A 25,124-nucleotide genomic window follows, 5' to 3' on the forward strand; every position below is an offset into this window, starting at 1 on the left:
TGGTTGCCAGGTGGTAATTGTTTTATGAGCATATTGTCCTCTAGGGAGTGTTCTAGATCTAGTCAGTGTTCTCAAGTGTGGGCTTGACTTTAGGTCTTTTGACTTTACCTGACATCTGAAGTCATAAGTCATTAGGCAGCTTCATACCTTCCTGGTGTCTCATGAGTACATTATTCTCTGTAAGTTGCCATTAACTTGAATTTCACATTTCTTCTTTAGCTCTTGTTTCATGCTATGTCCTGTGACTAATTAATTTGGACCTTTGGTAACTTTGTTCTAATTTTGAGGCTCTACTTTCATAGATGTTGTAAAAAATATATGTTTTTAAAAAAGCAGACCATAGGCACTTTGGTGAAGGGAAGCAGCATTTAATATATATATATATATATATATATATTTTTTTTTTTTTTTAAAGATTTTATTTTTTCCTTTTTCTCCCCAAAGCCCCCCAGTACATAGTTGTATATTCTTAGTTGTGGATCCTTCTAGTTGTGGCATGTGGGATGCCGCCTCAGCGTGGCCTGATGAGCGGTGCCATGTCCGCACCCAGGATTCGAACCAACGAAACACTGGGCCGCCTGCAGCGGAGTGTGCGAACTCAACCACTCGGCCACGGGGCCGGCCCCTATATATATTTTTTTTTTGGTAAATTTTTACACACTTCTAGTAGTGGATGTTTGTTAATTCCCTTCCTAGCATCCTTTCCGTCTTGCTTCCTTTAGTGGTAGGCTGCACTCTTCCTTAGTTTTCAACCCGTTGGATTTGGATGCATTAATCTCATTCCTTGCTCCAGGGTACCTTGATTGGTTTAATCTAGTTGGAACTCTCCTCACCCCCACCTTCGTTTCTCCCCAAGTCACATAATGCCAGTGAATGCTCCTGGAAAAGGAAAGTTTCCTCTTTCTTCCTCAAGAGCTAGCTTTCTCTCCTTCTAGATACTATCATATAAAATTGTGAGGTGTAGAATGGCTGCAGCTGTTTTTGTTGCCAAGATTGGAAGCAGCCTGCTTACCAGTGGAACAGGACAGAACCAAGAGAATGGCCCCTATCATTCTGATTTAACTGGAATGGGTTGCAACCTAGGCACCAAGATTTTTTTTTTTAAGCCTCTGGTATTTCTAATATGCACTGCCCCCAAAAATCAGACAATCTGTCATCTTTCCTTGAAGTAATTTATTTTGACTGTATTTTCTTGCTAGTAGCCATGTTCACTTAATTTGGGACAGACATTTCCATTTCTTAAAGTTGTAGAAGTAAGTCCTAGTGTATCCATTAGGCTTCTTAGTTGTGAGCAGTGAAAGCTGACTGTGGCTGATTGAAGCAGAAATGAAGTTTACTCATAGAATACTGAGTGGGTCACAGAATTGGTAGAAGGCTGGATGGAGCCAGCCTTAGAAAAAGTATAGGAACAAAGGGAGGCCAGACAGCTACACCACAGCCAAACTCCTGCCAGTGAGGCCATTACTGCTGTGTCTGCTGAACAGTGAGCTGCCTCAGATTGTGCTACTGGTTGTGCTGGCCACCCCATGCCACCACTGGTTCTGCTGCTGTCACGCCCTTGGAAACTAGATGTTGCCTCTGCTATTGCTGTCGTCAGAAAGAATTCTCTGTTGTCTCTGCTTTTCTATGCCACTAGCCTACATATTCAAAATCCCTGGTAGGTGTGTCTCATTGGTTAAGTGTAGGCTGCCAGGGCATATGGGAAAGCAAGTATCTGGCATTTTCAGTTTTTAATAGTGGAAGATAGGCTCTATCTTGCGTCAAAACTCATGAAGTGGGGAATTCTCCAAACACAGGCAAGGGCTTCACATGCTTGGAAGCTGACAGAATGACAAAAGTTGAGTACATGTAGTATAGCCTACAACGTGTTATTTATTTTATGCATTAATCCACTGGTCCTCAAACTAAGAACCCATAGGCCACTGATGTTCTTCCACAATTATGTTTAAACCTTTAGAGACTGCTACCAGTTGTCCTTTAGCAAGCGGTAAGAGGTAAAATAAATGAACAAGTAGCAAGCAAATTAATAGGAAAACTTGGACATATAACTTATGAGTACTTATGTATTATTTTTGGAGGTGTAGAGACCAGTATAAAATAGCCATGTTTCTTGATAGTAAAAATGTTCTGAGTTTCTATGATGGAAGTTATATATCAATATTATATGTCAACACTGTCCAATAGAAATATAACGTGGGCCTCAGATGCAATCCATATGTGTAATTGTAAATTGCATTAAAAAAGTAAAAAGAAATAGAAGCATTTAATTTTAATAATATGTATTATTTAACCCAATATGTTCAAAATATTATCATTTCAACATTTGATCAATATAAATATTTAAGGGATAGTTTACATTCCTTTTTTCATACTAAATCTTCAAAATCTAGTGTGTATTTTATACTTAGATCACAGCTCAATTTGGACTAACAACATATTAAGTGCTAAACAGCCACATGTACCCTATGGCTACCAAATTGGACAGCACAATTCTGTGGCATTGTGTAAAATGCTATATGACTTCCAATATATACTATATATGACTTTACTTGATTTTTCAGTGTTTTACAATTTTTTTATGGTGGGGAGGGACGTGTGAAATGAGGAAGAGACACCTAATTTTTTTGTTAGGCTTTGTTTTTATTTTTTGTTTTCTAAATATTTAAAGTCATGAGAGATTAGCGTAGTCCAGATGCACCTTAAGGCAACATGCTGTATTACAGAGATTGCATATAAATAATCAAATTAATCACATTTTGTTACATTTAAAGTATATGTCACTACTAGGCGTTAGTATCTGAAGTTTTGAAAATAAAAAGGATAATAGTGACTCACTTTGCTCAAGATTTTATCTATCATATATGATTTTTTTCCCCTAGATAATTCATGTTGATAGTAAGTTTTATGTTCTAATTATTTTTATTCTTGCAGGCTGCTGAATCAGGAATAATAAAAGTTAAAACAATAGCTGCACGAAACACCGAAATTTTGGCAGGTAATTTTTTGTATTAAAAATTCAACAATTAATGAAAATTTGACTAATAGTAAAAGTAGAATCGTTAAAAAAAAAATCAGTTTTCTGTATCATCTCTTCCTTATGCCCTAACATGTTATAGTGATAAAGAACATGTGCAAGTCCCTAACTTACGAACTAATTGAGTTTCCCAGAGATGAATGCTATAAAATTCTCTGAAATCAGAAAACTTAAAACTACTAACTCTTGAAAGACAAGAATTTTTCTTGCTTCTCTTTGCATTCTTTTCCGCCTCTTGTCAATCACCTAAGATACATCTTTCCCGTAAAAGGCATTCAATTAATATTTGTTGTATTGAATTGAATGGAAGCTTGGTTCTCAGTCTACCTTCCAAGATCTATTTTATCTTTAATATAATATGAGCAAGTCATAATATAGGATTATACATTTAGTAGTACTATATGAGTTTTTAGTCCTGGGACTAAGACAGTATGGTCATGAAGAAGGAATGAGAGTGGGGTGGAGAAAAGAAAAAATTGTTTTCTTACGTTCTCTTGATTAAACCTGGTTTTAAAGGAGGAGTTTTTAAGAGTTTCTCTTTGGCACCCTTTTGATACTCAGTCTGCTTCTTCCTTTTCTTTGGTGCCTTTCTGTTCTTGACTCAATAATGAATGTGGAAAACACGGAAACTTGCATTTTTTGATAATCTGTTACGTGTGAGGCAGTTGTGCCACTCTATCTTACATAGGACAACCTTATGGGGAAATATTATTTTATAGTAGAGCAAACTGAGATGCACAGAGATTAAGTCACTTGCCTCAGCTCACATGATAGGTGGTGGAACCAGATTCAAATTGAGAGCTATTCAGAGCCCCTGTTCTTCCTGCTGCGGTGTGCTGCCATGGTACTGCAAGGTTTCCACACTGCCTGCTCCCTCCCAAGTGTTTGTACCTACCCAGTGCTTACTTCTCTGGTCCTTCAATCTGCATTTCCGGTGCCAGTAGTGCAGTGGCTCTCAGCTAGTTATAGGAGAAAAGCAGTCCTGTTAGCTTCATTTATACAAGGTCCAAATAGTAAAGAATCTCTTTAACTCTCATAAATCTCTACATTTTTAGAAGTGGATAGCAATAAATCCCTAATTGGTGGAACTTCAAAGAGTGTTACAACATGAAATGAAGACTTTGGGGGCAGCTTCCTCATGGGAGTGGAGAGAGGGTATCCCGTAGGCTTGCCAGCTTTGCTGGAAATTTGCCCTTGGGGTTAGCTCTCCTAAGGTGCTTCTGTTTCTCACAGCTTCTCTGGCTTGGAACATTCCGTCAAAACCGCAAATAGTTTATACCATTATTCACAGCACTGAATAGTGCTCTGTGTGGATGAGCAGGAGGGGTATTGTAAAAGTGGTAGGTAAAGGCAAAGCTATGTATAGTTGGGTTGAGGTGGGGGCAAGTGGGTTTTGGGAGATGCATGTTGGGTGGATTAGTTACCATGAGGAGATTAATGTTTAAAGATAAATTATGACCTGGATATTTTTAAGTTGGAGACATCATAGGGCAATTGTATTAGAATATCATTACAAATATTTACTTCTGCTACTATCCTTGCTGATATCATGGTAAGTCCTTAATTATTCTCCAGTAATAGAAGTTTTCATTGGGCCTGTCATCAATGGAAGATTTTTTTAAAAGACTCATTTCTTCAGAGGATCACTGTCTGTTATAGAGTTCTATACCAAGTAAAGTGTCTAATTAGTTACTCTCAAGGATGAGTAAGAAAAATTTTGTCTCAGTCAGTGTGAACTTAATATATAGTTGGTCTTTTAATTTCATTTTAATTCAGTTAGCTTTATTCAGATCAAACTAGAGCAAATCTTTATGCACATAACAATTAATAGGACATGAGTTACTATCTACAGTATCCAGAGCCATGTACTTGAGGAGTTATATTAGAGTTTAAACTTTTGCCTAGTATTTTTTACTAAGTATTTATAGCAGCTATACCTAAAAATTTATAGATTTTAGGCCACTGTGATCTGGAAAATCAGGGACTCTTGAGAACAAGGAAAGAGTTTAAATTAGTCAATATGTAGTTTCTAAACAATTAATTCAGAGTACAGTTAATACTGAGAAAAGTTTTAACTTTTTAAAAAATTTTCTGGGAAGTGGTTACTTCTCCATAGTGCTAGAGACTGTAGCTTACCGCTTTTGTACTCTAATGGATCTTAAAGATATTAAATAATTGAGGAGTCTCAAATGAAATGGGATATTGAATTCTCAGGTATTTCTGAATGTTCAGAAAATTGTAAAAGGTTGCTATAAAAAATCAGAACCCTTAATCAGGATCAACTAGTCTGGTTAATGACACAGCATAGATTTATAGCCAACTTTCATTTTCTTAGATTTATTTTCTAAGGGAAGTTTATTTACATTGCAGAGTAAATCCTTGCTTTACATCTCCCCTTCTTTTAAGCATCCTCCTTTAATATTTATTTTTCTTTGTTTTCACTGCTGTCATGAATGCTGACAGAAGTGGGAATGCTATGCCAGGTAATGTCAGCAATGATTCAAATATACAGATCATTATCTCAAAATTTCCTTTTTCTTTAAAGATAAAACTCTGCAAATGAGAGATAGCAACATAAAGTTTTTCATTTACAGGCCAAATGCCGTAATCTTACACTTGACTACCATATATGACACATTGTTTTTATTATCCCAGCTTATAATATACTTGAAATTGATTAAGAAGGCTTGTGTTATCCAAAAATTACATAAACAGAGAATCTGTTTTTTGAATAAATATTTGAAACAAGAAAATCAATGAAGTTGTGATATCTTTTAAAATTGTATTTTTAACCCCTTCTCAAAACCATAACAGTTATACCTACCTATGGCTGCTTTCAGCTACTGTCAGTATACATACAGAATTTTTACATGGATAATTGTTATGTATGATTTGTGTCCTTTTCTCACATACTTTCCTTTATCTTTTTAATATCTACGTGGTCTTATTATTAAAAGGTCTCTAAGTAGCAACGAGTAAATATACTTTGGAATTTTTCTCGGACATTAAAATCTCGGGTTTCATTTAGTGTATTCTATCTTATGAATACATATACTTCTGATATTTTACAAACATCTATAGAATATATCATACAACGTAGTCTTAATAAGGAAATAATTATGTAAGCATCACTAGGGGAGATACAAAGATGGGTAATATAATTCACCTACAATCTGTGTTCACCTGCAATCTGTACGGAAATACAAGAAATATACTTGAAAAGTATGTTTGTGCCATTCATTCTGTTTAGCTTACCTGCTCTTCCGTTTGCTTTTTGAAGTCCTTTGCTAGAAATTTTCCCTTGCAGATGACATACTCCCTGAAGTCAGGATCAATATCTTATTCTTCCTTATATTGCTAGTAGTTAGCATGTTGCATGGGAAATAGTCAGCCTTCATTAACTGCAGGCTAATAAGTGAGTCGCTCCCATATGCAAGTAAGTCTCTTAGTGTTCCCTCCAGTATGTTTCTCTGCCTCTCTTTAATTTAACATGTTATGATTATTTGAGTACATGAGTGTTGTCATATTTAGTTCACGTCAGCCAGATAACAGAGTAATGAAGGAGACAGACCCTAAACAGAGAATTCCACTACTGTATGGTAAGTGCCAGGGTGGTAGTATAGACAGGCTTGTTATGGGAACATGGAGAAGGCACCACACCCAGCCTGCAAATCTGAAGCTGAGACTTGAAGCTCAGAAAGGAGTTAGCCAGGCAAATAAGGTGTAGAAGCAGGAAAGTAAAGGAGATTACTTAATTACATGTGGTATAAAACAGCTTGGTCTATTTGGACACACTATCCAACTATTGCCTTTGTATAACGTTCTGAGCAACTTGTTGGGAAGAGTTTGAATCAAGGAAGTGAGTGACACATTCATACTAATACTTTCATGTAAATTACTCTGGCAGCGGTGCGGAAGATCTGTTTCAGTGTACTGTCGGTAAGGCAGAGGTCTGTTGGGAGGCACTTGCTGTAATCCAGGCTAGGAGATACGAGGCGATGTTCACAAGTTGACCGAGTGGGCTGGAGAGATCGTATAGTTTCTCTACTATATAGTATGTTCTTATTCTTTTTCCCTTGGATTTTTGTTTTTAATTTCTAAAATTTTAATTTGACTTGTATCCTGCCTTTTATTGTATCATAAATATTTTTCTTTGATGCCATCTTTTCTAATTTTTCAGTTGCTCTGTAATATTTCAGCAAGTGACTGAGTTTATTTAACCATTCCTTTATGTTAAACATGTTTCAGTATTTAGAATTATTTTTTTAAGATAAATTTCTAGAAATGAAGTTATTAAATCAAAGGCTAAGAACTTGTTCATGAAATTTGTGACTATACTGCTTTCTGAAAAGGTAAAAGTTTATGCCTTTGCCAATAATATGTGAGTGTATTTTTATAACATCCTTGCCAGATTATTATTTAAAAACACCTTTTTAGTAATTGAACAGGCAAATGACTTCTCATTTTAATTGACATTTCTTTTTAGTGTTGAACATTTTTCTCTGAATGTATTAAATTATTTCCTTTTTTATTTTACATTTTTTTGTTTTTGTGTTTCCTTATCAAATTGTTTGAGCTATTTATTATAGAAAAATTAATTTCTCATCATGTTTATATCATATTTTCTGCCAGTCATTTACCTTTTAATTTTTTATCTAGACGCTTTTCATTTTTACATAATGTAATTTTTCTAATTTCTTTTGTTGCTCTCCAGTTAGGAAGCCCTTCTTCTTCCACATATTTGATAGTCATTTTTATTTTCTAGTAGTTTTTCTGTGGTTTGATTTTTTTCTTAATAATATATGGGGTGATGTGAGGACCTAGATTTTTTTTTCTTTTGCCAAATTACTAACCAATTGTACAGCCGTCATTTGTTGAATAATCCTTCATTTTCCTAAAATGTACTTTTAATATGGAACTGCCATATTTTTATTTGTCCTCCCATTCTTGAATCATTTAAAATATTTTCAGATCTTTTGAACCATTAAAATTTTCTTACTGTGTTAGGAGTATCCTTCTTTCCCATAACTAGATTTTAAGGGTTTTGAGGATAGCAATTGTGTATACATCATATTTTATTTCTTTCACAAGAATTATAATTTGTTATTTAATGACCATTACAATTTATAATAAAACTTTTGCTCACCCCTATTAATATGATTCCTGGTGGGGTATCCTAGTTTAATTCTTTTTTTCCAGGATAAAAACTGCAATTATGCAGTGAAACTGCTCAAAGCAAGGAAACCCCTAGGATATGGGGACCTGCGGGACCTCTTCCAGGTGTGTGAAAGTGCATCATTTGATCTCACAGTTATCACATTTGGAAATAAAATATATTCATCAAACACAGTGTTGTTCTTTTAAAGGAGTTATGCTTATTAAGGAACTTAGGTAGAAAATAAACTTTTTTTCTTACTCCTAAAAGTCATCTTTGTATTTTAATGGAAATTGAACTAGAGAGTTTTTGATTAAATGGAGTAGACCTTTTCCTCTTTTTTTCCTGGAATGACCAAAAAAAATGGTTAAAGCAAGATGTCTTTATATTGCTGTACAGTTTTTCCTTGATATGATTTCTAAAATCTAAACCCATAGGAAGATTTTTATGTAAAGCTACACTTTACTAGCATGGCATTAAAATTATTGTATATGAAGAGAGAGCAGCTATCTCAGTTAGAAGAGTGAGATTAATTTCTGCTTCCCAGGACCACCATCACTTATAAAGAAGGAAAAAATCAGTAACTTCTTTTTTCTTATCATCTTTATCTTACTGCGTTGTGATCTAGATACAGTGGATATATTTTTTGTTTTTCACGCTATGCTTCAAAAGACAGTAGATCAGTAGGTTTTATTTATTTTTTTTGTTGATCTTATATTCTGGATAACATAGAAACTTCCTTTTGACCGTTATATTCTCATATAAACTGGGAGGAAAAAAAGTGGGAAGGAGATGAGAGAGATGTTTGATTCTTTGGAGTTGCATTAAAATAAAGTTTTAAAAAATTGTTTTTATTACTACCTTATGTTTATCTCAGCTTGATAGATCTGAATAACTGTGACTGACATGTATACAACATTTCATTATAACTCACATTATTTTATTCATTCTAAGAGACACTGTTTTTTCACATTTGATTGTTTCCCAAATTGATGTGCATCTTACAATTGATAGCATCTTAGAATCACTGTGGGCCGGGGAGTGTTGTAGCTGTCTTTTTTGGTGAGTGTGTGAATTTGTACATAGTAGCCCATATTATTATCACATCAGTTGAGTTACGTGCATTGTTGATATCACATAAGTTTAATTGCTATTTAAAATATCACGCTGGTTATTGTACAGAAACTTTCTGTTAACATCTTATGGTAAGGTCGAAAAGCACCAGCGTCAGAACGTGCATCCTGGGTGTCATTGGCTTAGAAGGTGATCTCGGAGGCCATGGTGAAGTACTCTTTGGAGGACTCAGGCCTCCCCAGTGCTCTGAATGGCCTAGAGGATGAAATTGTGAGGAAACCTTTTTTAAGTGATTAGAAAGCGTTGTATCATAGTTTAATTGGCACTGATTTTGTGTCTGTGTGATGTTAGGGGTGTGTTTAAAATCATTGTCATCAGAGATTCTATGAAAGTACGTTATTTTTCCTTCTATGAAGACAGAATCCTTTTCCTTCGTTTATCGGATGATTTCAGGCAGCCAGCTTTAAACGCCAGGTCATCGGTTCCTCTTAGATGCTTTTAACTCTTCTAACTTCCGTTTGCATCAAGTGCTGTTTAACCTTGAAGAGTGGCAGCATAATGTTCTGGGAAGAACAGTGAACCAGGAGTTAGAAGACGTTTTCAAATTCTGGCTTTACCACCGTCTTACTGTGTCACCTGGGCCACATCCTGCCCTGTAAACTCTATATGATTATGTAGATTATTATCTACATGATATACAAATGAGAAACATATGTTAATGTCATAAAAGTTATAAATGCAACTTGTTACGGTTGAAAACTTTTATATACCTGAACAACGTTTACTAATTAGGAATGTTCAGCACTATTAGAGGTAGCCTCACAATTCAGCAATTTGGCAGGAGTAGATATGGTAGGATATTTATTGCTTCAGAGTAGTATTTTTTGAGCTTTATTGTTATCTTTTAATCATTTATATCAATGTTTTGAGACATTGTTATCAGAAATTTATGTCTCTGGGTTTGAATCAAAACCTTTATGCACAAGAAAGCAAGGAAATAAGGCAAGGGAGCCGTTTTGGAAATGCTGTTCTTTGCCAGGCAGCTTTCTTGTGTCTTAGCTGCGCTGTCTGGAAAGTATGCGGGTGGGCGGAGGGCGTCTGCAGAGCATGCCATAGGAGACTGTAGTCTTCATTTACCATACCATGAGGGAGCTTTGGGAGAAGAAAGGTGGGGATTTAAATGACAAAACTGATGTTAACACTGGTTTTACACTTTTAATGGTGGTTCTGGATGACTTTCTCATAATTTCTTTTGAAAACCATGTTAAAACTCAGGTTTGTGTGTCTTTATTACAAGGCTTAACCTCAAAAAAAATTAATGGAAGTAAAAAACATATTCCAAACACATAAATTTAATGTTCTCTTGACTCAAAATTCCATGTTACTTTTTCACATTTCCAGAGCATGACAAACCTGTCTTATTCATCTTTGTGTAACGATTCAGTGTGTATTGATTTAATTGTGTTTTGTAAATTTAATTATGTATAATTAGGTTTGTGCATTTTCTAACCTTTTACATTTTTTGTTGCCACTTCAAAACTTCTGAAAGAATTGGCTTGGTAAGAAGGAGTTAAATTAAGATTTGGAATTATACCACATGCATTCAATTAATTTAAAGTAATGCTTCAGTAATAAGAGGAGTAGTATTGTTTTTAATGAGTTTATTTGATGAAGAAGAAATTAGGGCTATGTAAATTCAAGGCATATGATAAAATTCTAGGGAGTTTCTGAATATCATTCGGAAGTGTCATGGGGATGACAGGTATACTATTTTTAATTACTTTTTCTGCTCTAGAGTATGAATTCTTATTCATGTTTTTCTTCTGCACTATTGAAGAAATAGAGTGCTTATCTGAGGCAGGAAAGAACTTCTGAGAAGTTGTCCGTAAGGAGTTTCTAGCAGAACATGGAGGAGAACCAAAGGACAGAGTGTCAGGAGAAAGGCATGGGAAAGCTGTAGTTAAGGGGTGTGGTTTAGATACAGAGGCTGTAGTGTCTATCCAAAGTATTTTAACTCTTAGTACTTTATTTTTACTTTGGTGTTTACGTAAAGTGGTTTTTATTAAGATTGTCATTACTGGTTATTATATAAAAAAAGTATTTGTATTTATGGATTAGATTTAATAATTATTTTCTATGTGTTCTAAATAAAGCATTGAAAGAGAACAGCTCAGAGGTTGTTCAGCCTTTTCTCATGGGTTGTGGCACCAAGGAACCGAAGATCACTCAGCTGTGTTTGGCCGCCATTCAGAGACTCATGTCACATGAAGTCGTATCTGAGGTAATGTGAAGATTTTATCTGAACCGTACACCTAAGAATCAAATCAGGACTTTTCAGAAGGGGAGAATGAAGCATACCTAATATTTAACGTAAACAGTTTTATGAATAGCAATGTGCTTGAAGGACATAGCTTAATTTTAAAAGATTAACAAATTGTCTTAATATTAAACACTCATAAATAATGAGTAAAAGTGAAATGTATTTTGTCAAGTCATTTGTAATCTAAGAAGTCACAGTTCAGTAACATAGATAATTTTAAGAACCAAGCAAATTTTCAGTATCATTGAAAAGAATATAATTCATAATTTTTTTTAAAAGGTAGGAGGGAAAATCATGACTGTTTCCTGGAGTGTCTGAAGTGATAATTTGTTGTTCATTAACCTAAGTGTATGGTTGATATCAACCTTATGATGGTAAAACAAGGAAAAACATTTCGTCACTATATCTGCATCCTGCTTTCAAATGTAATGCTGTTACCTTAAGTTTGTACTCCATAAGGTACTTTAATAGAAGGGGTAAATTCTTTTGCCTTTAGTATAACATTCTAAGCAATGTCAGATTTAATTGAGTTTGTCAATGTGTTATTAATCTGAGTTGCATTTTGTTTTTTCTATAACATTGTAGTTGGAATAATATATAAGAAACAGTAGCAGACTCATAGTTAATTTGCATATGTCCATATTCATAAATTTCCAAATGGAATATGCCCATATTATCGTAGAAGTGAGCTTAGATTTTGACTAGGTATTGCAGAACTGCATGCTGCTATTTACATATATTCAAATAGTATTTTTTAAAGAAATTTATTTTTTTGAGATGAAAATTAATTAGTTGAAAGTCTCAGATTGGTTGAGAAACATGTGTTTGGATTTATATAGAAACATGGGTTTGTGATCAAGAAATTGTCTCCAGGTGAGAGAATATTTGTGCACCATTTCTTATGTAGGTACCTAAACACCTGTTTTATTTGTTGACAATAATTTAATTATTTTACAGACTGCAGCTGGAAATATAATTAACATGCTTTGGCAGCTAATGGAAAATAGTCTAGAAGAACTTAAGTTGCTTCAAACGGTTCTTGTTCTTTTAACAACCAGTACAGTAGTTCATGATGAGGCACTCTCTAAGGTAGGAAACCTGTTTGTCAAAGTTCATAAGTGCTTGGAGACAGTATTTGAAAAAACTGGCTGAAGGAGAAAAGCTTGCTGCTGTTTGAACCGAAAGTAACTTCCCTGTAGCTATTGTGATAACGGACCTTGCACGTTAAAAGCCCTTGGTGCTTTATTTTCCCCACATTAAAGTCAAAGTCAGATTAGAGTGATGAAGCGAAGCCGCTTGGGTGTAGCTTGACAGGCTTAGTTATGAAAAGGAATTGGAAAAGGAAAAGTAGCAGAATAGGAGTAGAGGAAGAGGAATGTGAGAGAAATAAATGTGTTTTGAGTTAATCAGTGTTCTCCACAATTGCCTTGGATATTGCCTGTAATAGCTCTCCCTTCCTCCCTTTTAAAAATAATTTCATGTGTATCTGATATGTAAGCCAGATAGTTTAAACCTGCCCCTCAGGTAGCTGGAACAGTGTCCTTTTGGTATTTATGCTAGGTAAGTCTGCATACCTGATAGCTATTTCTCATTTCTTCCTCATTCCCGCCCTCTTTGAGCATATAACAATTGTTTTATTATTCATTTCACTCTTTAAAAAAGTTTTTAAAATTATGAAATGTTTCTAAAGAACAGAAAGTACAAAGAGTAATATAAAGAACAGTCTTTAATTAATGGCTTATTGTTTAAGGAATTTATTGAATTTGCAGTAATAGTTGTATTATAATTTGCATGCCTTTAAGGATGGATGAGTTATAAAGTAGAAAAGCATACTATCACATAAAGCTGTGTACTATCGCTAGAAGGTGTATCTGTCTGTCTTTTCCAGTAAATTCATTTGATGTTCTTAGGTCATAATGAGATTTTACTTAATTGCGAATAGCTTATTTTTTAGGCTCACACCTGGTTTATAAAATAGTTTATGTATTTTTATATTTATATTTTTTGTTGTATGGAGTTCCTCTTGGTTTCTAGCAATCAAGTTACTGTTCTGATGTATATATTTAAAACTTTATAAATGGTTATCGTTTGACCTACCAAAACAATAAAAAGTGATTATAGTTTCATAAATAAATGTAGGAGTTATTTTAGTATGTTGGTTAATGTGGCAATGTAATATTTTGAGATGAAAAATGAAGAATAAAGATAATACAAAATTGAGTTGTATGAAAGCTTTTACATAACAAGTTCCTCTCCTTTATGTTGAAATTTAAAGAGTAATAGTGGTATCAAAGGCTTAATTGTTTCCTTTAAAACTTTTTAAATATGATAAGGCATAGAATTTAAACTACCATTATGTTTTTCTCCAAGAATGGCTTCTTTTAAAACTGTAAAACTTATAGAAGAATACATAGGAGAAAATCTTTGTGACTTTGGGGTAGGTGGAGATTTCTTAGTTTAGGCACAAAATCCATGAACCATGTAAGAAGCCACAGAATGCGGAAAATATTCACAAATATCTGACAAAGGACTTTTATCTAGAATTTATTAAAAAACTCTTAGAATTCATTCGAAAGACAACTCAATAAAAAATGGACAAATGATTTCAACAGACACGTCACGAAATAAGATATTCAAATGGCTAATGAATTGCAGACAAAGTGGCTTAGCATCATTAGTCATCAGGGAAGAGCAAATTAAAACTATGAAGAGGTATCAATACATGTCCATTAGAATAGCTAAAATTAAAAAAGACTCACCATTTCAATGGTTGTTGAGGACATAGAATAGTTCTGAAATCATACATACTGCTGGCCCGAGCGTGAAATTGTAAAGCCAATTTGGAAAACTAGCAGTTTCTTCAGAGGTTTAACCTCGACCTACCATATGATCCAACCATTTCACTTGTAGGTATTTATTTACCCAAGGTAAATGAAAATGCATGTCCTCACAGAGACTTGTGTATGAATGTTCGTAGCAGCTCCGAACTGCTGCTGTGAACATCCCAAAACTGGAAACAACCCAGCGTCTATCAGCAGGTAAATGGATAAGCAAAATGTGGTGTACCCATACCATGAATACCACTCAGAAATAAAAAAGTACAAACTACTGATACAAAGAACAACATGGATGAATTTCACAAATATTACAAGTGAAAGAAACCAGACACAAAAGAGTACATACTGAATGATTCTATTTGTAGAAGATGCCAGCTAATCTGTAATGAAAAAAGCATATGGGTGGTTGCTGGGGGGCAAGGGAGGAGGGAAAAATAGACTGCAAAAGAGCACAAGGAAACTTAGTGTGATGGAATGTCTTGTATCTTGATGTGGCAGTGGATTTATGGGTGAATATTACTGTCAGAACTCATCAAATTACATACTTCAAAGGGATACGGTTTATTGTACGTGTATAAATTACGCCTTACTAAAGTTGATTTAGAAAATATTTATTTATATGCTGAGCAGGTTTATATAGTCCTTCTCTTGATGATTAGTGATACAACAAACTTTGAGTACTTATTATTTGCAAAGCAAGTCATTCTGGGGAAATAAAAGCACAAACACATTATTATATACATGTTAAAAGAATCTTATTATGAAAGATGTATTTCACATTACCTTAGCTAATGTTTTTTTTTAAAGATTTTATTTACTTTTTTAATGTTCCCTTGCCCCCAAAGCCCCCCAGTACATAGCTGTATATTTTAGTTGCAGGTCCCTCTAGTTGTGTCATGTCGGATGCCCCCTCAGCATGGCTTGATGAGCGGTGCCAGGTCCTTGCCCAGGATCGGAACCCGCGAAACCCTGGGCCTCCGAGGTGGAGCCTGCGAACTTAACCACTCGGCCGCAGAGCTGGCCCCTACCTTAGCTAATCTTATGTGGCTCTGTATTTACTAAGTTTGAATTATTTCAGAATCCAAGGCTTTTTGTAGTTTTATTGTATAAAAGAGTGGGGCTCTTAGTATCTGTGATTGAAAGAGCCAAACATAAATTATTTAATTTTAGGTTACATCAGATAAAATAAAGATAATAGCCATGTTCTTAAGCCTTATTTCATAGCAAATGAAAATTGTTTTTTTAGGCAATTGTTCTTTGTTTTCGACTACACTTCACAAAAGATAATATTACAAACAATACAGCTGCTGCTACAGTGCGACAAGTTGTTACTGTTGTTTTTGAGAGGATGGTTGCTGAAGATGAACGACACAGAGGTAAAGTGATAAAAGTTGTCTCCTTCTGACACTAGGTAGTTCTTACATCCGTGATTTCTCTTTTACTGATTTCAGCCTTTGCTCTGTGAACTTAGGCTACCTAAAAACTAGACAGCGTTAAAAAATATATTTAACGTTATCATATTGATAATGGCAATTCAAAAAAATAAATCTCCCCAATTTTATTACCCTAAGAAGTCAACTCTTTATTTTCCATGTTTATTTCTAATATATGTACAATTTCATATTGAAGATGATAATTTCACATTTTAAACCAAATTGTATTATATGCATTTTTAGCCAAACATAACATTATATGAATTTTTCATGTTATTATTTCATTTTCATAATTTAAATGTTAATGGTTGCATTATATTGTGTGGCTATTCTATATCTAATGAACTAGTCTATTGGACACTTCCGCTGTGTTCAATATTTTAGTACTGTTTTGAGTGTCTTCCTACATGTACTTTTTCCATTTGAATTACTTCTTTTAGGGCAGATTCCCAAGGGTGGGCTTCCCTCATGTGAGTTGTTTTCTGTGCCTATTAATATGTGTTAATCAAGAATATTTATATAATTTAAGATTCATATTTTCATCAAATACGTTTATTGTAATTTTTAAACATCTTTTTCTTTATGATTTAAAAAATTTCCCCAAAACTTAGAAACATGTCCTTTCAGAGAGCAGATATTGTATATAAGTTTTATAATTTGCTAACTTTTAACTATAGAAATTACTTTTTTTTATTTATGCTTATTGAATGACAAGTAAATTTTGCCCCATGATTAGTTGAAAAGATTATAACATGTTACCATTACAAACAGCCTGTCTTATGTAGTCAAGAAAGAAAAGATTAAACTACTTTTCCCCTTAGGTAGTTTTTCTTTTCCTAAACTCTTAATATGGTACCATCTTTCATTTTATTTGATGTTCTCTTGGTAATATTGGTAAAAAATGGCAATACTAGTAAGTAATGGTAATGTTGCCGCTCTAATAATTACTTCACTTTTCCTGAAATTAACCATTGGTCATATTTTTCATGTTCAGTTTCAGGGATTCTTAATCTGTTGGTTTATTAGAATATTTTCACTGACTTTGGTTTATTGATTTTTCTATATTTTTCCTAGTGGAAATGCAGGTGGAATTCTAGCAGTCTGAAATATTAAGGAATTAAACTTAATAGTATAAAACAGGGCAGTTATCTGGTTGGACTGTCTTATATATTCATAACCTCAACGTAATTCCTGGATTGGTAATTTTAGCTGTGTGTCTCTAAAGACTAATATTTGATTAAATACTTTCTAGTAAGGTGGAAAATACTTGGAATCTCTTTCTTTTCAAGTAGTCTTTGTCAACATTTATTCAAAGCAGCCTGTCATAATTTACAGAGAATATCTTTGTTGATATCTTTGTTGAGAATGATATGTATTCAGAGAAATGCTGAGTTGAGAAGCACCATTCTAGCTAACTCTTAGCTAGTCAATACCTATCATTGACATAGTAGTTGTGGTAGATCAAGCAGTTAATTCTGTTGAAGATGGTGAGATGATATAGGAATTAACCATATGATAAACTCACATATTTGGTATTTAAAGGCGCATTCAAAGATCATGTGAGTTTCAAACCCATGAAATAAAGGGGCTGGACAATGGGAGGCTGGAAAAATCAAATGTATGGGCAAAGATACTAAGCTTGTTAAAATGAATATACAATAGTAAAGAGTGATTTTTATGGCATTTTGTATAAAAAAAGATTCCCATTATATTCTTTGTTTTGGAGGCGTAGTTCTGAACTTTCAAATAAAGTTTTTAATTCTATAAACGAGTATTTATTTTAAACATGCCTTTTAAATAGTATATATGCTTTATTAATGGTCAGTACGAACTCCTAAAACCCACCTTATTTTGATTGCAGATATTGTAGAACAACCAGTACTGGTCCAAGCAAACAGTAACAGAAGATCTGTCAGCACTCTCAGACCTTGTGCTAAAGATGCATATATGCTTTTCCAGGTATTTCATTTGAGAAAAATAATGTTTATTATGGAATATAGTTTTGTGTAAATTTTTGATTTTGGCATTTTATGTCTGACTTAATTTTTTTATTGTGTCAGTTGTTTAAAATGTGTGAAAAGTAGTATTTTGAAAAAGTTTTAAAATGTTAGGATCTATAACTAATTAACATGATAAAATGTTATGTTTCACTTTAAGGAAATAAAGTTAATTAAACTCAGAAGTAGAAAATAGGTATAATAGGGATGAGTAGTTATACAAAATAAATTCCTTTAACAAAGAAAATTTAAACACTAAACCTCTGGTTTACTTAATATAATCTGATATACAAATATCTGATTTTTGTATTACTTGTCATGAATAAATCTTTTTCTTTTTGCTGAGGAAGATTCACCCTGAGCTAACATCTCTTGTCGGTCTTCCTCTTTTTTTTTGGCTTGAGGAAGATTAGCCCTGAGCTAACATCTGTGCCAGTCTTCCTCTATTTTATATGTGAGGTGCCGCCACAGCATGGCCAACCAGTGGTACAGGTCCATACCTGGGATTTGAACCTGTGAACCAGGGCCACCAAAGCAGAGCACCCCGAATTTAACCACTATGTCATGTGGCTGGCCCCAAATAAATCTTTTAAGTAAAATAAGATTCATCTGCACTAAAAACTTTTATTAATTTTGATTAAAGGTTTATTTTAGATGGTTTCTCATTAAAAGAATGTTAGATTAATCATTTATCTGTGCACTCTATGTATTGTCAATAGTTGTATGAGTCTTTAGTAGTTTACTTAAATAATCAAACATACAATTTGTCAAAATTTGAATTATCAATGCTTAGTTTCTGAGGATTGAAAACAGCCATATAAGAAAAGAGTATTTTAAAAAATTTTATGAACTTTGAGTTTTGAAAAGCACATTTCATTCCAACATGTGAATAGTTTACTTATTTTTTATTTATTGTTTGACTTATATTTTCCCAGGACCTTTGTCAGTTGGTTAATGCTGATGCTCCTTACTGGCTAGTGGGTATGACAGAAATGACTCGAACATTTGGCCTCGAGTTACTTGAGTCAGTCCTGAATGATTTTCCACAAGTCTTTTTACAAGTAAGCCATTTGTAGTATTTTGCAACAAAATTAATCTTTATTTTTTTCACAGCTATTTTTTAAGAAAGCAACACACATTTTTTTCCATATGAAAAGATACAAAGAATTACAGCCTGAGACTTTAGGCATATAACAGTTAAACATTATCTTGCATTTTTGTAGTATCCCAGCGTTCTGCAAGTTGAACATTAAAGGGAATCCCTAGAGACTTGCTGCAGGCATTTTCCAGTCTGTGGGTGCATGAGGGAAATACGGTGTGTGAGCTTTTTGTAATATTTAAAAGCTTAAAGAAATAGTTAATAATTTTTACTTGTTTATATGTAGCTGTGTGCTTTTGGATAATTTAATTGGAAAAAAGAAGTAGTAAATGCCTAATAAATTTAACATGTAATACAAAATTTTTCAAAACAGAAAGTTAATAGGGAAAAAAGTAAGAAAGAATTTAAGGTTTTCATTTTGCTATAAGCAGCAAAAGTCCAAAATTGATTCAGTGATTTACATAGGTTCTTTAGTTATTAGCAGATCTTGAACTAGAATTTAGATCTGTTAACTACTAACCTAATCTAGCTCCTTCACCTACCAAGCTGCCTCCCTAAGTCGTCTTTTCTATCCTTCCTCTTGCCTACAAAATGTGTGAATCAAGTGCCACGTTAGAGCAAGATCCTTGAGCCTAGGAGTTGAGACTGAAATTATTTTTATATGCTTCATAAGTTTTGGTGTTCATTAGGCAACTGTTAAATGCTTTTGGTGATAATAAACAATATTAACCTTTCTTGATGATTCCCTTCCTTGTACTTTAATAGGATAAGAAGTATTTAAATATAACTTGTCTAATGGTCTTGTATAAAATGATAGTCATAGTAGCTACCACTTTTTGACTGCCTACTACGTGCTATGATTGTGCCAAATTCCTTGCATTTCACATTCTCTTTAGTCTTCACAAATGCCTGAGAAGTACCACTGATTCCTACCGTACACAGGAGGAAGCTAAGACTTTCAGAGTGTTAGGCAATTTGTCCAAGGTTTCATGGTTTGTAAATGGCACAGTTGGGATGTGAACCCATGTTGATCCAGATTTCAAATTATTTTCTCTCCTTATCTACTCCTTTTCATTCACACCCATACCCCAACCATCACCTTCAGAATATATCCAGGATCTGTTCACTTCGTACCACTTGAACCACAGTGATCCTAATCCAGGGCACCATCACCTGTTCCCTGAGTTACTGCATTCCCTTCCTACTGGTCTCCTTGCATCTATACCTGCCATATCCTCTTACAGTTGCTTGTCACACCACATTCAGAGTGGCCTTTTAAAACAAGTCAGACCTTTTCAGTCTTTTGTAAAAGTGCTTCACTAGATGTCCTCTTTGTCCAGAGTCAAAGATGAAGTCCTCGTTATGATCTTTGGTACATTTCATGATCTGGTCCCCAGTACTCCCTTATCTTGTCTCTTTTCACTCTTCCCCTTGCTCTCAGTCTTTAGTCATGCTGTCCTTCTTTGCTGTTCTTTAAATGACCCCTGCTTCTGGCCTTTGTGCTTACTGTCTCCTAGGCCTAGAATGCTTTTCTCCCGTATAGCTCTCTCTCTTACTCCTTTGAGGTCTTTGCTCCATGATCACCTTATCAGACAACCTTCCCCAACCACTTTGTTTAAAAGGGCAGCTTCTTCACGCCAGCACCCTTACCTCTCCTGCCCCTCTTTGTCTTTCTAGTGCTTATTATCTCCTGACACACAGAAAAGTAAGCTCTATGAGGCGGGAACTTTGTTCACTTGTGCAGGTGCCTGCTGCATGTAGTGCCTGCCATGTGGCAGGGGTTCGATAAGTAATGAATGAATGAACTGGTAAATCATTTTGAATTAGAAATTTCTATAGTTTGGATTGCATTTTCTGATTTTGTAGGAAAAGATTTGAAAAATGTTTTCCAGATTTATTGAACCCACAAAATTTCTACTCTACTTTATTTTTCCTGCTGTAATACAGAGGGAAAAAAATAATTATTCTGTGTAAGATCTTAGAATTCACTCTTACAACATTTCTTTGGGAGATAAATATTTGTTTTCTTTTACTCATTATTCACTCAGTCAAGCACAATTTACCCATCACTTAACAGTGTGCTGATCTTTGTGTTCAGTGCCAAGGATACAGAAGTTAAATTAGACTGATAAAATTCCTGCCCTTATGGCACTTAGACGTCTAATGGGAAGAGAAATATTAACTGAATAATAAGATGTGATGAGTGCTGGGAAGGAAAAATATAAAAAATGGCTATGGAAATGAATAACATAGGTTCCAAACCTGGTGGAGAGTTGGTGATGAATCAAGGGTATGAAGCTTCTACCTGAAGGAGGAAGCGTAGGTAATTGAGAGAATAGATAGAATAGTAAAAGACTACTCTAGAGCAGTGACTGTGAGAAAGGTTCTGTTTTCTCATCTAGAAAATAAACTCTATGATATAGGGCAGGCACAAAATTGTGCCTGACCCTGAATCTCTTTCTCTAGCACAGTGTCTGGTACATATTAAGCGGTCAGTGAGTAACTGCTGAATAAATTAAAGAAATGTTGCAGTAAGTGAGGGAAAAGGCATTCTTTTTGCCTTCTTCAAAATAAAATCAGCAAGTTATATGACTTATTATACATTATTAATCAAAGATGACTTTGAGCTTTGAGTAGTGAACTACTTGCTCAAATAGAATACTCTATGGGCAGAATTTTTATTATGAAGGATAGATTATTCAGTTTTGAACATACTCATTTTGAGGTATCTGAGTACATGCAAAATGTTAGTTGAATTTATGCATCTTGAGCTCAGAAGTAAGGTTTTAAGCTGAAGTTATAAATTTAAACGTCACTGGCATATAGTTGCTAATTGAAGATATGGGAGTGAATGAGATTACCTATGGGGCTAGCATAGCGTAGGAAGCAGGGCCTGGTACTCTGGAGCTCTGAGGAACCTCAGCATTAAACAGGTGAGCATGAAAGGTTGAGCATACAAAAGAGACTAAGAACCTGAGGCCAGAAAGACAGGAATGAATGAGAGAGAGTGTGACATAATAAAAGACGAAAGCAAAGAAAGCTTCAGGATGAGCCAAGTACTTCAGAGACTGGTAAGATGACACCTGAAAGGCAGTGTTTGCTTCATCCCCAGAGATGATGCTGAGTGGAACGAGAGGCGTTTCAGGGGAGTTTGGGTGTTTGGTGGTGATTGTGGAGGAAACCTAATTGTAGTCAATTGAGTTGTAAGGGGGGAAAAGTGAACAGATAAATTTTTAAGAGTTGCTGTAATATTAATAAGTTAACCAATGCATAAAATTATTTAGTAAAGTATAAAAATGAACTTAAATGTGCTTTTCATGTTGGCAGTCAAAGAATCTGTCATTATGAGAGTAGAATTTCAAATCACTTAACTTTTAAGATCCCATTATTGAGGGAAAGAATTAAAAAGTGCATTAGAATGCATATAAAAGTCTGGAAAGATATACGTTCAGAGTTAACAGCGACACCAGCTTATCTCCAGGAGGTGAGATTAGGCAAGGATTTTTTTTTTTAGCTTTTCACTTTTCTGCATTTTCTTTTTTTTCTCTAATGAATCTGATTTTTTAAAAGATACATTTAAAAATTTTTGTGATTCTGAGATGTAAACTGCTCTGTGTATTATTTTTCCGTTTCTGTAAGATTAAAGGATTAGATTAGGTGGTTTTTATGATTTTATGATAAAATTTTATGATTTTATGATTCTTTCTTTGTTCTCAGCCTCAGTGAAATTTGGATGATATATTTGAGGTTAGATAATAAATGTAGTCTGGGCCTTATACTGTCAGTAAAATGAGACTACTTTGGCTAATATAGGGAGAATTAAAAGGTTAAGGAAGGTTTTCTGCATAATATACCATGACTGTAAGTAACAGTTGAAAGTTCCTTGTGAGGTTCCTCAGACTTTAAAATAATGATGCTTAATCATTGTGCTTTTTATCAGCTCACTGTGTTTTGTTCAAGCAATCTAAGTAGAACAAAATAGTGTTAATTTTTAAATCTTCTATGTATGAATGGGATTTTTATCTTTGCAAAATAAAATTAGTGAATTATATAATTATCATATTTTATAAATCAAGTTTTCTCTCCTAAGCTGCCTATTTTAATTGCTTTATCTGTTTAAATTTATCTATTTTCTTTCTTCTCTTCTTTGTGTTTTTAATTGCTAGTGTCCTACTAAAATTAAAATTCCTAGTAATAAGCATCACTTAATTCTAATATTGTTAAATGTTCCTTTTTAATTTAGGTTCTTTTTAAAACTTCTTGAAATATTGATTATCATTTTGATCTTACTCTCTCAAAGAACAATACTAATTTCAGGATTGTGTGAACTGTAAAATAATAAACTGTATAAACTTATAATAAAGCTGAATTATCCATACTGATTATTAAGTTTTATTTACTAGTGAGACTGTGTTTTATAAGCATTAAGTACAAACTAAGTTAATTCTTGTTTTTTTTTGTCTTCGTAAATAGCACCAGGAGTTTAGTTTCCTCCTCAAAGAAAGGGTATGTCCTCTGGTGATAAAGCTCTTTTCTCCAAATATAAAGTTCAGACAAGGTTCCAGTGCTTCATCTTCTCCAGCACCTGTAGAAAAACCGTATTTTCCTATCTGCATGCGTTTGCTGAGAGTAGTATCGGTTCTGATTAAGCAATTTTACAGTCTTTTGGTAAGTGCTACTTTTCATACATGTTGTGTGTGTAATTGCATGCAGTGCTGATTTTAGAAGATGATCTAGTACAGTGTATTTAGCTTTTTCACTTCTGTTCAGCAGACTTTCGTTTTTGATTACCTATAGGTATTCTCCCAGGTACTCTAAAGGTTCATTCTATCCTTTCGTGAGTCTCTCTTTGTTTAAAGAGTATTTTTAATGTGTGTCCAGGAGAGTCATGGCCTGTTCCCTGAAGGCAGCATAAGATCTGTGGCTTGGGAGTTTAGCTTTTTAGCTAATTAACTCATTTGAGGGATAATTAAAATTACAGTATCTTCAATTTATTCTGCCTTTATTTATACTATCTCATGTATTTTACAGATTAAAGCAAAGAAGTTAAAGATTTGGTAAACTCTAGGATTAGAAATCAATTATGTTGACTTCCAGTTCAATATTATATCTATTTTGCATAAATTAATAGATGCAGAATATGTTGTGATTTTCCCAATCATAATTCTATCAATGTAATGGTTTACTCTTAAACATTCTAATAATATTTTTGAGAGAAAATGGTATATTATGTTTCTTTTTAATTTTGTGTTGTCAAATTCAGCATTGTATAATTGTTTAGCATTTACATCCTTAATTTAATTAACAAAAATAATTGGTTATTGATCACCTGCTGTGAGCAGTCAGTTTGATAAATATTAGAGATAGCCAACAGCCTCACAAACTAATAGTGTAGATAGTTTATACTAAATTCTATGGAGAGCTTTTTAAAATAAAGTTTTTTTCTAGGTTTATGATACACTTGTCACAGATTTTCTTTTCATATTCAAATCCATTTTTGCAAAATAAATTCAGAAATAATCTTTCTAAGCACTTTGGTTATAATTATTTCCAGCCGTACAAGATATATCTGTAATACACATTGATGTATTTAATATATTCCTTAGAAATACCCATAGGACATCAAATTATTTCAGGATGTGTTGCTATTTAGGGATACTGTAAGCTATCAGAGTTTGGTGCCAAAGGTTTGAGTCTTTTGGTATGCCCATAATTGTTGGCTTGGATTTTTTTGTACTACCATAATTAATAATATGTAAATAAACATTAAGGTACATAAGTTTGTGAACTAACTTTAGTTCATAGCTCCGTCTTTCTCTGTAAGGATTAACTTATTTTAAAATTGTAATCAGTGTTTCCTGCAACATATGAGGTATTTGATATAATTTCCAATAATTATATTTAATTGTTAAACCAAGACTTTGTTGTCTTATTATATACAGTTAAAATGGGGAAAATTATGTGAGTCTTTACATTGATTAACTTTTAGGAGTTTTGAAAGGTCAGTTGGCATTTGCTGAAAATAAATGAAAAGTAGCTTAATTTCTCCAAAGATGGAAAGCTTTTACAAGTCAGCTGTTAACATTTTCTGTATTGTATTTATTTATAGTCTGTTCCAATCCTCAAAGAAACTTTAAAAAAATGTAAACAAGAGTTACATCAAGAAGATGGTGGA

At 33.8% G+C, this 25,124-nt stretch overlaps 1 protein-coding gene across 6 annotated transcripts in view; it reads left to right on the forward strand.

The window, feature by feature from the left end:
- Positions 1-25,124, forward strand: part of MON2 (MON2 homolog, regulator of endosome-to-Golgi trafficking) — a 106,813-nt gene that overhangs the window by 8,333 nt on the left and 73,356 nt on the right. For all 6 annotated transcript variants that reach the window (XR_011497108.1, XR_011497107.1, XM_044756342.2 and 3 more), the window contains exons 2-8: positions 2,932-2,995; positions 11,417-11,544; positions 12,541-12,672; positions 15,667-15,796; positions 17,715-17,812; positions 18,786-18,911; positions 23,423-23,617. Coding sequence is in view for 4 of the 6 variants with exons in the window: in XM_044756342.2 (XP_044612277.2) it covers positions 2,932-2,995; positions 11,417-11,544; positions 12,541-12,672; positions 15,667-15,796; positions 17,715-17,812; positions 18,786-18,911; positions 23,423-23,617 (873 nt within the window). In the remaining 2 variants the exon portion in view is untranslated. The remainder of the gene's footprint in view (positions 1-2,931; positions 2,996-11,416; positions 11,545-12,540; positions 12,673-15,666; positions 15,797-17,714; positions 17,813-18,785; positions 18,912-23,422; positions 23,618-25,124) is intronic.

Source organism: Equus asinus, chromosome 22, assembly GCF_041296235.1.
Source record: "Equus asinus isolate D_3611 breed Donkey chromosome 22, EquAss-T2T_v2, whole genome shotgun sequence".
NCBI classification, from domain to species: domain Eukaryota; kingdom Metazoa; phylum Chordata; class Mammalia; order Perissodactyla; family Equidae; genus Equus; species Equus asinus.